This window comes from Tenrec ecaudatus, chromosome 2 (assembly GCF_050624435.1).
Source record: "Tenrec ecaudatus isolate mTenEca1 chromosome 2, mTenEca1.hap1, whole genome shotgun sequence".
NCBI classification, from domain to species: Eukaryota; Metazoa; Chordata; class Mammalia; order Afrosoricida; family Tenrecidae; genus Tenrec; species Tenrec ecaudatus.
In genome coordinates, this window is record NC_134531.1 from 62,359,316 (window position 1) to 62,374,776 (window position 15,461).

Consider the following 15,461-nt stretch of genomic DNA (forward strand, 5'->3'; position numbering starts at 1 on the left):
CATGAACATTGATTGTGGATTCAAGCAAAAATGAAAATTCTTGACAACTTTAATCTTTTCTCCAAATACCATCATGGAACTTATTGGCCCAGTTGTGAGGATTTTGGTCTTCTTTAGATTGAGTTGTAACTCATACTGCACGTTGCAATTCGTGATCTTTATCAGCAAGTACTTCAAGTCCTCTGCACGTTCAGCAGCAAAGCTGTGTCAGCTGCATCTCAGGTTGTTAATAAGCCTTCCTTCAATCCTGATGTCATATTTGTCCACTGAATTCACTTCCCTGATGATTTCCTCATCATACAGGTTGAATAAGTAGGATCAGATGGAAGAACCATGACCCATATCTTTCCTGATTTAAAACATGCAGTATTCTCTTGTTCACTTCCCAACCTGGCTGTCTACTTGAGGTAGTTATTGTGCCAACTTGGCCGATAAACACATGTGGGATTGATTGAAGGGTGGAGAGATAAATGGCTCAGTGAGATTCGCCTTTCTTGTCTCTTGCTCTTTGATCATCGGACCAGTGTGCAGCTACCTTGCTTATTCTATGCCTCAATTGGCAAGCTACACGACCTGTGGGACACCTAACCCGTGGACTGTGTCGCTGTAATGTGAGGTTCCTTCAAGACTTGCTTTGCCACACCATTGGAATTTACATGTCTTGAACTGGGGACTGTCGGACCCTGTCATCTGGCTGACTGAGGGTGACCTGCCTTGCTGTTTGCTGCCTGTGCCCAGGTAGCCTGACTTGCTCTACAGAGGACTGACTACCTGGCGGCCCTCAAGACTTGAAGGACTGCCAGTGTCTCACAAATGTCTCATGGGAGTGAGTGGCACTGAGCCATTTGTACTGCTTTATAATTTAATTAACTGTTTATTTCTGATGTTATACATCTATCTACTGTATAAATATATATATAATTATTAGCATTCTGATTTTGTTTCTCTAGAGAACCCTGTCTAACACACGACCCATGTACAGGTTCTGCATGAGTACAATGAAGTGCTCTGGAATCCCAATTCTTCTCAAGGTGATCCACAGTTTGTTATGGTCCACAGTCGAATGTCTTCCCACAGTTAACCAAGCACAAGTGTACATCTTTCTGGTATTCTCTGCTTTGAGCCATGATCCATCTGACATCATCAGTGATAATGCTCGTTTCACGAACTCTTCTGAATCTGGCTGACCTTTTAACAACTCCGTCAAGAGACTGCTGTCAATCCCTGTTGTTAGATAATCTTCAGCAAAATTGTACTTGCCTGTGATATCAATGGCATTATTCTATAATTTAAGCATTCTGTTGGGTCACCTTTCTTTGGAATGGGTACAAATATGAGTCTCTTCCAGTCAGATGGCTAAATAGCTGCCTTCCAAATTTCCTGGCATAGATGAATGAGTGCTTCCAGTGTTGAAACATTTCAATTGGTATTCCATCAGTTCCTGAAGCCTTGTGTTGTTTATTTGTCCATAGCAAATACCATCTCTCAACACAAAAGGCAACTTGAAAGACATTCAACCATTTCAAGAGGTAACAAGAGGAACCAATTGTATTGAAGGAAGAAGTTCAAGCCACACTGAAAGCATTAGCCAAAAACTTTACTTTCCCATCCACATCATATGGTCTCTTAGAAGTTGAGAAGACAGCTCGCCCTCAGTCATATTTTGAGTACTTTCTGCCATGAGGGGGCTCATGTTCTGATACTATTTCTGACAGTATTCTGCTTCTTTTGATGAGATTTTCAGTATGTGACAATGTTTCAATGCAGTCCACAAGGTTGTATATGGCTAATTCCTCTGAAGTGGACGTCCTATTCTTGCTCCGTAGTCTGTTCTAAACACTGGAAGCTCTGCTGATACCTGTTCACTGTGGGTGACCCTGCTGACATTGGGAATACTGGTGACATTGCTTCCAGCGTCACACAAGCCATCACAGCACAACAAACTGCCTGATAAGTAGGATATTAGACGTATTGCAAGTTAAATGGTTTTCTTAATTGCTTTTCATTGATAGTGACGTGTATGTTTATCTGATGGCTTGTAAATTGGCTGCATTTCTTTATTAGCTTTAATAATAGTGTTATGGGTTGGACTTTTATTACTTCCATCGTGTCATCACCAATGAAAGCCACTATTCTTTTATGTCCAGATGACACCAAATGTGAACACAACAACACCTTTACATGGACTATCGTATCTTTTAACATAACCCCATTAGTTTTGGGAACTTTCATAGATATTATTTACATATTAACTTTGTTCTTGGAATTTTTAGCATGAAAAGGTTTAAAATTTTTATATGGTCAAATATATCTAACTTACTTTCAAAGTGTCTGGATTTTACTATTAACCAAAAGGTTTTCCCTTTCCTTACATTGTACATAGTCCCTCCTTTTTACCAAATTTTTAAAGTAACACATTAGGAATTTATATTATATATATGAAAGACTGGTCAAATTTCATTTCCTTCCAGATGGATATCTAGTTATACCATTATGATTTGTTAAGTAATTCATCCTTTCTCTATAGATTTGACCTATTATATTGGTCATATTTTAGATTATAATAGATTTCTTTGATATCTGTATCCCTGAACAAATTCCAAAGTGCTGAGTATTACACTACATTTATTTATCCTTTTTTAAAAGTCTATAGTAAATCAGTGAAGATTCCACACAGATAGTAATCTGTAGCTACTATATTATATGATACTATAAGTAGGTTAGTCTGTTCAAATTTTAAAAAAATACAATAATATGTGTTGAATATGTTCCAGACGCCAGGCACTGTGTATTAGAAATTTACATGTAACTCATTTGAGCTTCAAAACCAGCTTATGGGCTAAATTCTATTATTTCCATGTGTTCTAACTTTTAAAAGGCATCACATCAGCAGCCTACTAGCCTATTCATTCTATTAAGTATATGTATAGCTGTTAAACAAAGAACTTTAAAATTCTCTATTTCTTGTTATTTCAAAGTCTTCAGAATACCTTTTCCCACTCTTAAATCAGAAGTAGTGAATATTTTAATGCTAACGCATAGATATTTTTAAAAGCAATTAATTATACTTTAAAAGCAATTAATTATACAGATATACTTCTTTTCCAAAATACATGATTTAACAATTATTTTTAGGAAAGGAAAAAAATAGAAGATTCATACCTGAGCATTTGAATCAGTAAGTGTCTCATTTCCAACAAGCGATAACTTATTCTGACACTTGATTTAAAAGTAAAAAAACAAAAAGTCACACACTATACAACACAGACAATCCTCACACCAATCAACCCACTGCTGTTGACTTGATGCCACCCAACTGCCCATTGGGCTTTCCAGGCTGTCGCTCGGTATGGCAGCAGACCGCCACCACTTTCATGGAGCAACTGGTGGTTTTGAAACATCAACATTCCATTAAAGACCTAACACTAACCACTGCACCACCAGGGTCACTGAGCTGAACTTCCTTATGCTGTAAGTAAAAGGATTGGGAAAGCAGACAAATGGGCAGGCATAACCTTCAAACTCAATCTTTTCTAAAACAATTTTTGCTTTCACCCAAAGACCTAACTATGTGTACTTCCTGCTATATTCTCTATTTTAGGAAATCACTTCACCAATTGCCAATACCTCACCTGGAGAACTTGACACTACCCATGTTAATTCACTCCCGTTTTACCCAACCAATCCTAAATTCGCCTGGTCATACCTCCTAACATAGCTTGAATGGATTATTTTCTCTACTTAAGTTGACAGTATCTAGACCTTGATTATCTCTTACTGGGACCACTACTAAAACCAACCTTACTGACTTACAGTGAACCTACAGGAGAGAACAGAACTGCCCCATAAAACTGTTTTCACTCCTCTTTAAAAAGCAGATTGCCGCATTTTTATGACCCTTCCTTCAATTAGCAGCCAAGCACTTGATCTATTTACTACCACTCCAAAGCCTTGCCATCTGGTCAACTTTAACACAAACAGAGGGTTCTTTTTTTTGTTGTACAAGGATCCTTTGTTGGCCCTTAGGAGTGTTTTCCAGTCCAGTCTGTTGGGGCACCACGCCCTGGCCCCAAAGTCCACTTTCAGCATTCCCTGGGGACCTTGCCACTCCATTCCCTTGCTGTTCCGCTGCATTCCCCCAGTGCTTTGCCTCGGTGTGGTGGGATCAGGTCAGGTGCGATTCCCACACTGTGTCTCCGGTGCTGTCCTCTGTATCGCCCTTGGTCACTGAGGGGCATCATGTCTCATAGTGGGGCCAGCCATGTTGTTCTCTCTGTGGACTGGCTGCTCTACTCAGGAACATCATCCTCACAGCCTGGTGGCAGCGGGTTCTTACAGGACAGAGCAGAACTTCCCCTGAGAGTTGTTGAGACTTAATTCTTCACAGGGGTGTAAAGCCTCAGTTTTCTCCCACGAATTGGCTGATGGTTTTAAACTACTGGCCTTAACAGGACATCTCCTTACAGAAGGGTTGCAGGGAAGAGATGAGTCAGTCACGGTGTAGTGTAACAATGATGAAACATACAACATTCCTCTAGTTCTTTAATGCTTCTTCCCCAACACTATCATGGTTCCAATTCTACCTTACAAATCCGGCTAGACCAGAGGATGTACACTGGTACAGATAGGAACTTGAAACACAGGGAATCCAGGACAGATGAACCCCTCAGGACCAGTGGTAAGAGTGGTGATACTGGGAGGGTAGAGGGAGGGTGAGGGTACAAAGGGGAAACCCATCACGAGGATCTCCATATAAGTCCCTCCCTAGGGGACAGACAACAGAAAAGTGGGTGAAAGGAGATGTCGGACAGTGTAAGACATGACAAAATAATAAATTTACAAATTATCAAGGGTTCGTGGGAGAGGGGGAGCAGGGAGGATAGGAAAAAATGAGGAACTGATCCCAAGGGCTCAAGTAGAAAGCACATGTTTTGAAAATGATGATTGCAACAAACGTACAAATGTGCTTGCCATAATGGATGGATGTATGGATTGTGATAAGAGTTGTATGAGCCCCCAATAAAATGATTAAAAATAAATAAAATAAAAATAATAATAAATACCAGTTTGCTTTTTTCAAAAAAAATTTTTTTAATAAAATACTGGCTTTGGAGTTAACAGTACAAAGCATAATTTACGTTGCCACCAGGGCTCCCAGAGCTTCTGAAATGTTCTTTCTACTTTTAGTCCACTCTTTTGCATACCAAAATTATCTATCTGCTCACATCGTGTCCATACTTATAATCCTTTAAAGGCTGACCATAAAAGAAACTCAGCAAAGCCAAGCATGCCCTTGCCTTTGTGTACTTCTGCAGTCTCACCACACATGACCTTCTTCTTCCAGCTTACATTAACTGTACTATTCTCCTTACCGAGTTATCTAATTGCTCTCCATTTTTACAGAGCTTGTTCTCTCTACTTTGCATATCTCCCTCATTTCCACCGGCTAATGTCTATCCATCTTTTAGAAATAAATTCAGTTACAGTCTCTTTGGGAAAGCTGCCCTTTACCTTATCAGTCCAGGTCTCATAGCCCTCCTTAACAAAGCATTTTCCTTTCTACCAGAACACTTCAAGTATTGCATTATGTTCGCAGGACTGCAGTTGTTGGGTGCCATCAAGCCAGCCAGGGACCACTGCGGCCCTCCGTACAACAGAACAGAACACTGCACCAGCCTGCACCGTCCTCACATTGTTCTGACGCCTGCGCCGTGTTACAGCCAGTTTCCATCCTCCTCGTTGAGTGCCTTCCTCTTTCTTGTCACCCCTCCACTTGACCAAACAAGATGTCCTTCTCCAGGGACCGTCTCTCCTGACAAGATCAACGTATGTAAAAAAGAAGTCTTGCCATCTTTGCCTCTAATGACTACTGCCATCAGTATAATAGGCATTGCCTCTTTAAACTGATCATTTCCTTGAAGATCAGAACTGTCCTATATTTTTTCCTTTTTCTTACCTAGTGGAGGCCTAAAGATAAATATTTATCAAAGAGATTTTCTCAGTAGACTCCACATTTCTTTCCCATGTCTAAATTTTACTGAAATTGATTTACCTCTTATCTTAATTAATAGACATTATTTTAATCACTTGATACTTACTTCTTCCATATCTTTCCACATTTTGTCACATTCTGTAATAAGTTGACTGTTGGCATCTGTTACATCGTTCGAATTTGTAGTACTATCTGGATCTGGATCTTGTTGACTCATTGGCTTTGCTTTATGATTTTCTTAGCCTGAGCAAGAAAAACCAAAGGAAAATATTAATTTAACAATATGTATTAAATATCTATTACCTTCCAGTGTTGACACAATGGACTGATGCAGTGACTGCATCAATGGGCTCAGGCAAAGGAACAATTGGGAAGATGGCACAGGACCAGACAGGCCGCTGTGGGTCAGAGCTGGCTCGATGGCACCTAACAACAACAATTACTGCCAGACATTCAGCTAGGAGTTAGGGGACACCAGTAAACAAGAGACAAAAACAGAACAAACAAAAAGAAAAAAGTATCTTTCTCTGCAGCTTAAGGAAAACGACAATTGAACACACACAAAAAAGCAATCAAGTTGTAGTGGTTGTCAGGTAAGCACTGGTCTGCTAATTGCAAGGTCAGTGGCTCAAACCCACCAGGCACTCCCTGAGAGAAAGATGAGACTGTCTGCTCCCATGAAGATTTACAGCCTCAGAAACACTATAACGAGTTGCTGGGAGTCTGAATCTACACGATTGCACTGGGGTTCTTAATGGAAAAAACACTATAGACAAGAATCGTAGGACATGTGAGAGTGGGGGCAATATCATAGAAGGTCACTGAAAAGTTGATTGAGCCAAAACAAGAAAGAGATAAGAAAATGAGTCATGGAGATCTATGGCTAAGGCTCCAAGCAAAGGGAACTGATAATACAAAGGTAGTTCAAACCCACCAGCCCCTCAAATAGGGAAAGATGAGGCTGGCTGCTCCTGTTAAGATTACAGCCTCAGAAACCCAAGTCTACTCTGTCCTATCGGGTTACACTGTGCCAGAATTGACTTGATGGCGGTGGATTTGGTTTGAGGTTTTATTGTCTCTTTGACCTCATCTCCTATTACCTACCCACTGTCTGTCATACTTACATTGCTCTAGTCACACTGACCTCTTCCTTCCAGCTCGTGAGTTTGAACCCCTGATCTTGCAGGTAGCAGCCTACCACAGGCTCCACCAGGGCTTCCCACAGAGACAACAGGGGTGAGCTTATATGGATTTTGTAGGCCATTTTAAGGACTTGAGCTTTTATACTGAGTGAGATAAGCTATTAGAGATTTGAGGAGAAAATATGATTTATGTCTTAATAGTATAACTTGGTTAGTTACAGACAGTACAGTAGTCAAAGGAAAACCAGTCAGAAAGCTATTTCAATGGTCAATGTCCCCCAAAGATTCACATCCACCAAGGTGTTCCTAACCAAGTCACCATCTTTTTCCATTGCCTTACATCCATGTAAATAAGGACAACCAAAGAAGAATGCTGAATTTGAATTACGGCATTGGTGAAGAATAGTGAAGGTAGCAGGGATTATCAGAACAAACACATCTGTCTCGGAAGAAGCACACTTAAGAGTGCTCCTTAGAAGAAAGCATGGCGATACTTCATCTCACGTATTTTGCACAAGCTATCAAGATGAAAACGGTCAACAAGATGGAGTGACACAGTGGCTACAACAATGGGTTCAAAGACAGTCATTGTGGAGATGGTGCAGGGCCGGTAGTGTTTTATTCTGTTGTGCACGGGTGGCTGAGAGTTGGAAGTGACTCAAAAGCACTTAACCGCAGAACCTCAGAAAAGGACCTCATTTGGAAACAGTGTATTCATATAGCTAAGACGAGGTCATATTAGAATAAGCCCTAATGCAATGACTGGTGTCCTTAAAAGGAGAGAAAATAGCACAAGGAGAACATATGTGAAGATGGAGGTAGAGAATGGAGCGAGACAGGTGCAAGGCATGGAATATCAAGGATTGCCAGCTACTCCTAGAACCTCATAGAGGCATGAGCAAAGCATTTCCACAGACATTCCAGAAGGAATCAGTCTTGCTGTCATCTTGATTTTGAACTTCTAGAATTGTGAAAGAGTCAATTCCTATTCTGTTAAGCCACTCAGCTTGTTGATTTGTTATGGCAAATTAACAAGATACATTAAGCAAGATGTGGACCAAGATGCTATTAGTAGAGTGAATATATAATGGCCAATTCTGGGTATATTTTCCAGATGAAGCCAACAGGATTTGTACATAAAGTATAACAGCCTACACACAGAGTATCGAAGAAATCTAATGACAAAGGTTTGTGGCTGAGCAATTGGAAGAATAGCGCTGCCAGTTACTGAAATAGGGAAGAAGGTGGAAGAAACATTATCAATAGCTGGGGAAGTCATCCTGATAAAGATTTTACTTAATGCCGATTCTGAATCATAGAATCATAGATATCCATATCATAGGATCGGGCATAACTGAACCATAGTTTCCATGGCTGTAAATCTTCACAGACGCAGACGGCCACAACTTTTTCCCAAGAGCATTTACCACTGAGACTACTAGAGGACCAAGGAGTTCTAATCGTTAGGGATATATTATATTCTACTGTAATATATTAATCAAGTAAGTAATTGATACTAATGTACTCATCAAGAGGCTACAAGTTCAAACCCACCAGCTACTCCATTGGAGAAAGATATAGTAGCCTACTTCCACACAGATTTACTCGTATATCCTCAGGAACCCTGTGGGACCATTCGTCTCTTTCCTCTTGGGCCACTGCCGCTTATAAGGGAAGACTCTGTGGCCATGGGTTTGCGTTTTTATAAGTGCAGCTCCCGATGAAGCACTATACATTCAGGGGGCACTCGTAGGCTAGAGATAAAAATTTGAGTGCCACCAACCATACAGACACTCTTTAAAGCCAAGGGACTGGGTGTCATCAGAAAAATGAAGTTTCAGATGTAGAGGGGTTGGGGAGAAATGGGAAGAACCAGCTGTATAATCTGAGAAGGCGCCTCCGGGAGGCAAGAGGAAAATAAAAAGCATGCTATTTTGAAATCCAAGATCGGAAAATGGTCAAGGAAGAAGGACTCACTGTGTCAAATACTAGAAATCATGTAAAGTAAGACAGAAAATTGATGATTACTTTAGCAATATGGATGGGGCAGATTGTAGCTTCTAAAAATAGTCACAGCAATATTTCAAGCTGTCATCCCCCATAGAGTCCATTTCCACTGTACTTGAACCTGGGCATGACTCTGTGACTGCCTTTGTGAGTAGAATACATTGTAAGGAACGCCACATGACTTCCTAGATTAAGCCATGAAGGCAGCCAGCTTACATCTGGCTGTCACTCAACTCAGCCACCATGCTGTGAGGAAGCCCAAACCAGCCCAAACTGAAGACACCACATGGAGAAGCCATATGGAAAAGGAAGTGAGGCTCCCAGACAGACATGTTCAAAAACAAGTTTTCTGATGTCTCTTCTAGTCAAGGGCTCAGACACTGCAGCCCAGAGCAGCTGTCCCTGCTGTGCCCTGTCTGAACTCCTGAAGAACAGAATACATAGGAAACTAACTGGTTGTTTTACACCTCCAAGTTTTGGGGTAAAATGTCACCATAATTTCATTGGGATAAACACAGAGCCCTTTATTAACTTTTATATGAATCGCGTCAGTAGAAATGTGGGCATGAATGTTGGAATGGAGTGGTTCAAAGGGAGTAGTAGGAAATGAACTGGAGACATGCAGTGTGGAAAACACATTCAGGAATTTTTTTCTATCAAAGAGAAAAGTAAGGTGGAAGCTGGGACGAAGTGTGAGCTCAGGAGAGGACTTTTATTTAAGATGTGAGAGGAGACAGGATTTGTACGTGAATCAGTAAGAGAAGGGAACATCACAGATGGAGAAGACAGGAAGGAGGAAGAGTAGGATCTAGTGTCCAAGTAGACAAATTCCTTTAAGATATGTGCACAGAGCTCATCTCATTAAATGGGACAAGCATCTGCATTAGTAGGAGAGTATTTGGGGTTTACTTGTGCTCCCCACAAAGATAAGCCTAAGTCCCAGCCCCCAGAACCTGTATATGTGACCTCATTTGGAAACACACATTTACAGATATCATCAGTTAACGGGAGCCTTGCTGGAGTAGGGCGGGCCCTAATGCAGGTACACTTGGGGCCTGTTACAGAAAGGAGCTACAGGTGGCTTTCAGCTATTGACTCCAGATTATTTACTTCTTCCCAGGAAGCTGAAGCAAGTCTGATGGCATTAAACTCAAACTTGTAAACATCCAGTTTTAAAAAAGAGATTTTTAGCCACTCAGAAAAATGCCCTTTGAAACTACACCCAACATCTGCTCACCCTAGCTAAAACCCTGTATTTATAAGGACCCAATAGGAAATGGCAAAGGACAGAAATGAAAAATTAAAAACAAATTAAAACTGCCTTTTAAAAATAGAAAGAAAACACACATTCTCACCCTTACTCATTATTTACGAAAATGAAAACTACCAAAAGATATTGTTCACTCAGGCAGGCAATAAGGAAAAACTTGATAATATTGGATCAAGAAGCATGTACTGTTGGTGAATCAGCCTCTTTGTAAGATAAAAATAGCAGTATTTTTAGTGCATAAATCTTGTGATACAGATCTTCAACTCCTAGGAATGATGCTACAGATAAGATATATTTGCAAAAACACTAGGATAAGCCAAAAAGTATAGCTACTAGGGTTTCACTTCATACACCTGTTGGCTTACTGCAAATGAGTTTCCACATGCCTCTGTGATCAGCAGATGGCCCCCAACAATTCTCTGAGTAATACAATCCTCTTTGTTTCATTAAAAACATAAAACCAAATTCACTGTCTACTCATAGCAACCCTATAGGACAGAGAACTGCCCCTGTGCGTTTCCGAAATTGCAACCCTTTGGGGGAGTCAAAAGCCCCATCTTTCTCTTGAGGATCAGCTGGTGTTTTCGAATTGCTGACCTTGCAGGCAGCCCAACATATAACCACTACAGTGTCAGGGCCCCGTAGTTCCATTAGGGTGCCTTAAACACTTCCATCAGCACAGTGACTTCTGAGAGGATCTTCTGGGCTAGTTAAATTCAAGGAAGAGAGGTCATCTCAGAAAGCTATGGAAACTGAGTTTCAGGATTCTAAAGAGGGTGATCTCGATAGAGCTAGAGCATGAAGAGCCACACTCGACAGTCCTGCTCTGCCCTACATTGTCACTAGAGTCAGAATCGACTTGGCAGCAGATCTTGTTTTCGTTTGGGTTACGGAAACCCGCATTTTTGCTCGAGAAAGGAAGATTGATACACATGAATTAAAGTAATGGGCAGTGCCGACTAAGGCTGCATCCATTTAGTCAATATAGATACTGACAAACGGCTGCATCAATGAGCTCAGGCAGAAGAACAATCGTGAGGATTTCACAAGACCATGCAGTGTTATGTTCTGTTGTGCACAGGGTCGCTATGGGTAGAAGCTAACTCAATGGCACCTAGCAACTAATGAAAAAAGCCTGTTAGGAAAAGCTACACCTGACTGTGAGAAACAGAGATTTCTCCCAAGTAGTCTCCCCCAAATATATGCCAAACTTAGCTGCTTACTACACGTGGTGACTATACACTTGGAGGTCAACAGAAGTAGATCAGGGGTCATTCTCCCTAAGGGTTATCAGCCATCTAGAGCAAGCAGTCACCACTGTTTATCCCACAAGTAGGACCCACTCCCTTGTGATAAGGATAGTAGTTGACTGTTTCCTTGTAGGAGACCCCAGAAGTCAAGCCCAACCTAGGGTGACCAAGGTTAGGCTGCCATATTGAGTCTTGGGTCCACCCCTCTAGTCACATATATACCTTTAGTCCCTCCCCTTCCCATCATGTGTACACCCCTAGCTCATTCCCTTCCTATGAGGTATATGCCTATTAAACTGCTTCTTCCTGTGACTTGTGGTTACCTGTAATCAATCCCCCCCCTACGTAGTTATAAACCTTGGTTAGCAATAAACTGGGGTACCCCTGCTGTCTCCGCCCCACCTCACCTCAGCCCATGCTGGTAAGATCATGGCCATATAGGAGGTGAGCATGCTCCCATGAAATGTGTCTGACTCCATTATTTCAATCATTCTTAAATCTCTCATGCTGCTCTATGACTTTATTGTAACCTTTATATATCTTAACCACACAATTGCGCTTACTAAACCTGTGATTACATGTGTGGGGCTGGCCTTTCCCACCACACCTGACATAATTCCAACTATATAACGTTCTGGAAAAGGTAAAACTATAGAGGCAGTAAAAAGATGAATGGTGACTAAGGATTCATCATTGAAACCAATGAACTCAGGACATTTTTAGGGCACTGAAATTATTCCATATGATACTGTAATAGTGAACACATAATAGTTTAATTTGTCAAAACCTGTGGCCTGTACAACAAAAATGGGTGTAACGTGAACAATGGACTTTAATTCGTTATAATGAATCAATTCAACCAGTGGCCCTTGAGTCAATTCCAACTTATGGCCACCTTGTGTATGACAAAACTCAAAACTTACTGCCATAGAGTGGATGCCAACTCATAGGCATCCTATTTTAAGACAGGGTAGAACTGCTCCCTCTGAATTTCTCTGACTGTAACTCGTTAGGAGTAGAGAGAGCCCCATCTCTCTCCCGTGTAGTGGCTGATGGTTTAGAACGGAAGAGTTGTGCCAATTGCAGTCCAAGCCACCAGTACTCACCATGTATCATTACTTGGTAGGGTTTTCAATGGCTGACTTTTGGGAAGAAATAGCCAGAACTTTCTTCAAAGGCACCTGAGTAGACTCAAACCTCCTATCTTTAGGATAAAAGTCTAGCATGTTAACCATTTGCATCATCCCGGGACTCTTCAGTTAAAAATAAGGTAGCAGTCCAGTTTCAGCAGTTACAACAAACTTATCCCTGGAATGCAAGATAGAAGGAGCAGTGTGTAGGCGTGGGAGAAAGATGGGTGAGAACACTGTACTTTCTGTGTAATTTTTCTTTAAAACTCTAAGTGCTCTTAAAAAAAAAGTCTATTTAGAGAGGGGGTCGAGGGAGACTGGAAGAGATCCCAGGAGCCTGAGGTCCACAGGTCACTAAGAGTAGAAAGACATCAGGGTGAAAGGCCCTGCTGTGGACCAAACTCAAAATTCACTGCCATCAAGTCGATGCCGACTCATAGCGACCCTGTAAAACAGGAAACAACTGGCCCCGTGGGTTTCCTGCAATAGAAAGCTCCGTCTCCCGCGGTGCGGCTCGTGGGTTCGAACAGCTGACCTGGAGGTTAGCAGCCCCGATGCTGTAGGTTAAACCTTGAGGTGGCTGGTTTTCTCTCCGGAAATCGTAACAACTACCTGCCGCCTCCTTCAGAGTGGGTAGGACCATAAAAGAGCTCAGGGGAGAAGAATTGTTTGGAGCACTAGATTGGACGTTCCTTCAAAGCCCCACAGCTCGGTCTTCTTCCCTTAACCCGGGGTCTGGAATCGGAAATGACGCGGGAGCCCGAGAGGAGCGACACTGAAGGCTGGCCTCGGCGTTAGGTATTCCCTTCCCGGACAGAAGCGTTCCCCTTCCCACGATGAAATCGCATATCCTGTGACCAATCAGCTCCCACGGCTCGTTTCCATCGTTCCTAGACTCGTTCCCGTCCACCTTACCTGGACCGACAGCGGGAACCCTCAGCGTCCAAGGCTTCCGAGCTGCCAAGGGCCGCACGGCTGCGCGCGCTGCTTGCTCATTGGATCAGCCGCTGCTGCCTCCAGCCAATCCGAGCCGAGCCGAGCCCCTTACGTAAGGGCTGCGCCGCTGCCTTGCGATTGGTTACAGGACAGTGAGCGTCGCCACTTCCCTGACGGCTCGGGCAGCATGGCGGCGGAAGCTGGTGGCGATTCCGAGCTGAAAAGGAGAAGGCACCGGGACCCGGAGGAAGCAGGGAAAGCAGAACTCAGCGGGAGAGAGCTGGCGGTGGCGGTGGCTCAGGAAAAGGATGAGGAGAACGAAGAACGCTGGGTTGGGCCCTTACCTGTGGAGGCAACACTGGCCAAGAAAAGGAAAGGTAGTCGCGGAAAGAGTGGCAGGTCCCGTTGGAAGGAGGGGGTGTCCGTGCGACAGTTTTAGCCAGACCTGAATGGAAAGATGTCATTGAGGCGCTGTTTGCCCTAAGAATAGAGGATCGTCTTCTGAAAAGCCCTGCTGGCGCCGTGATTAAAGCACCGAGCCGCTAACGGGAAGCTTGGTGCTTCTTACAAAATTGTGGAAGAGGTGGCAGACGACTTCGATAACGATTTACAGCCATGAAAACCCTATGGGACAGTTCTGCTCTGTCGTACAGGGTCACACGGAGTCGCAATGAACTCCACGGCAGTTTGGGGGTTTTGATTTCTTCTGGCCACCTGAAATTTCTTCCGAAATATCCAGGAAAATAGGACGTAGTCCCTGTCTTTAAGAAGCAATCAGTTAAAAACAGTCCTATGTACGAGTATTCACATATTCCTAAAAATGTATACTGTATTCTGAAAATGGGAACAGTTTTATGTACATTTTATATACACTGTGGTGTAGAGGTTACTGCTTGGACTACTATCCGCAAGGTCTACAGTTCGAAGCCACCGGCCACTCCTCTGGAGAAAGACGAGGCATTCTACCCCTGTAAACTCTTAAAATCTCCAGAACTCACGGGGCAGAACTACCTTGCTTTATAGGGTCGCTATGAGTCGGCGTCAACTCAATAGCAGTGTTTTTGGTTTTCATTCCTTCACTTTTTTTTTTTTTGGAGTATAATTACGAGGGGGACTTAAAAGTTTGTGGAAATTTTTATTTTATCTTACAATTATTTTTGCTTTGACTTTCTAAAACCCCCTCATGATCTGGACATGGTACAGCACCTTTTCGATAACATCCAACACTGATCATGGATTTTTAAATAATAGATGTTAATGCTAACATTACCATGTGCCAAGCCCCATGTTTAATCGTGATAGCTGCCTCTTAGGTTGGAATTCCCAACCCACTTTCACAGGTTAGAAAGTAATGGACAGAAACAGCGATCAGAAAGAATGATGGCACCATCCAAATGGTGTCTGATTCAGTAGTGGTGGTTGTGTGTTAAGGGCAGTAGGAAGGTGGTACCTGATTAAGACAAAGATTATATCAACCCATAGTTTTCCACTAATAAATAGCCTGACCTAGAGAAAGTTACTTAAGTTTCCTGGGATCACAAGCTTGTTCATCTAAAATCCGGGACCCCTTAATTCTCAGACCATGTTTGTCATATATCATGCTCCAAAACATTTTGCTCTGATTCGGGAATACAGGATTGAGGAAAAGGTGTACCTTCTTTTTATGTAGTTGTTCTGGCTGTCACATAGCAAGCACCTAACATCTGTGTATCTCATTGCATTGAACTTTAGGCA

The 15,461-nt window shown here is 42.3% G+C and overlaps 2 protein-coding genes across 4 annotated transcripts in view; one reads left to right on the plus strand and one right to left on the minus strand.

Annotated features, from left to right (window-relative positions):
• Positions 1–13,814, minus strand: part of CENPK (centromere protein K) — a 34,284-nt gene extending 20,470 nt beyond the window's left edge. Inside the window, exons 1-3 of one of the 2 annotated variants that reach the window (XM_075541087.1) lie at positions 13,327–13,496; positions 6,099–6,235; positions 3,163–3,219 (exon numbers count right to left, since the gene is read on the minus strand). In XM_075541087.1, the coding sequence (XP_075397202.1) occupies positions 3,163–3,219; positions 6,099–6,209 (168 nt within the window). In that variant the 5' untranslated portion in view covers positions 6,210–6,235; positions 13,327–13,496. Of the gene's footprint in view, positions 1–3,162; positions 3,220–6,098; positions 6,236–13,326; positions 13,497–13,706 lie in introns of those variants that run through there. The other variant, XM_075541086.1, reaches the window with a different exon arrangement.
• An 82-nt stretch (positions 13,815–13,896) lies between these two features.
• Positions 13,897–15,461, plus strand: part of PPWD1 (peptidylprolyl isomerase domain and WD repeat containing 1) — a 29,332-nt gene continuing 27,767 nt past the window's right edge. The window contains exons 1-2 of one of the 2 annotated variants that reach the window (XM_075541089.1): positions 13,902–14,107; positions 15,009–15,014. In XM_075541089.1, coding sequence (XP_075397204.1) covers positions 14,036–14,107; positions 15,009–15,014 — 78 coding nt within the window. In that variant the 5' untranslated portion in view covers positions 13,902–14,035. Of the gene's footprint in view, positions 14,108–15,008; positions 15,015–15,461 lie in introns of both variants that reach the window. The other variant, XM_075541088.1, reaches the window with a different exon arrangement.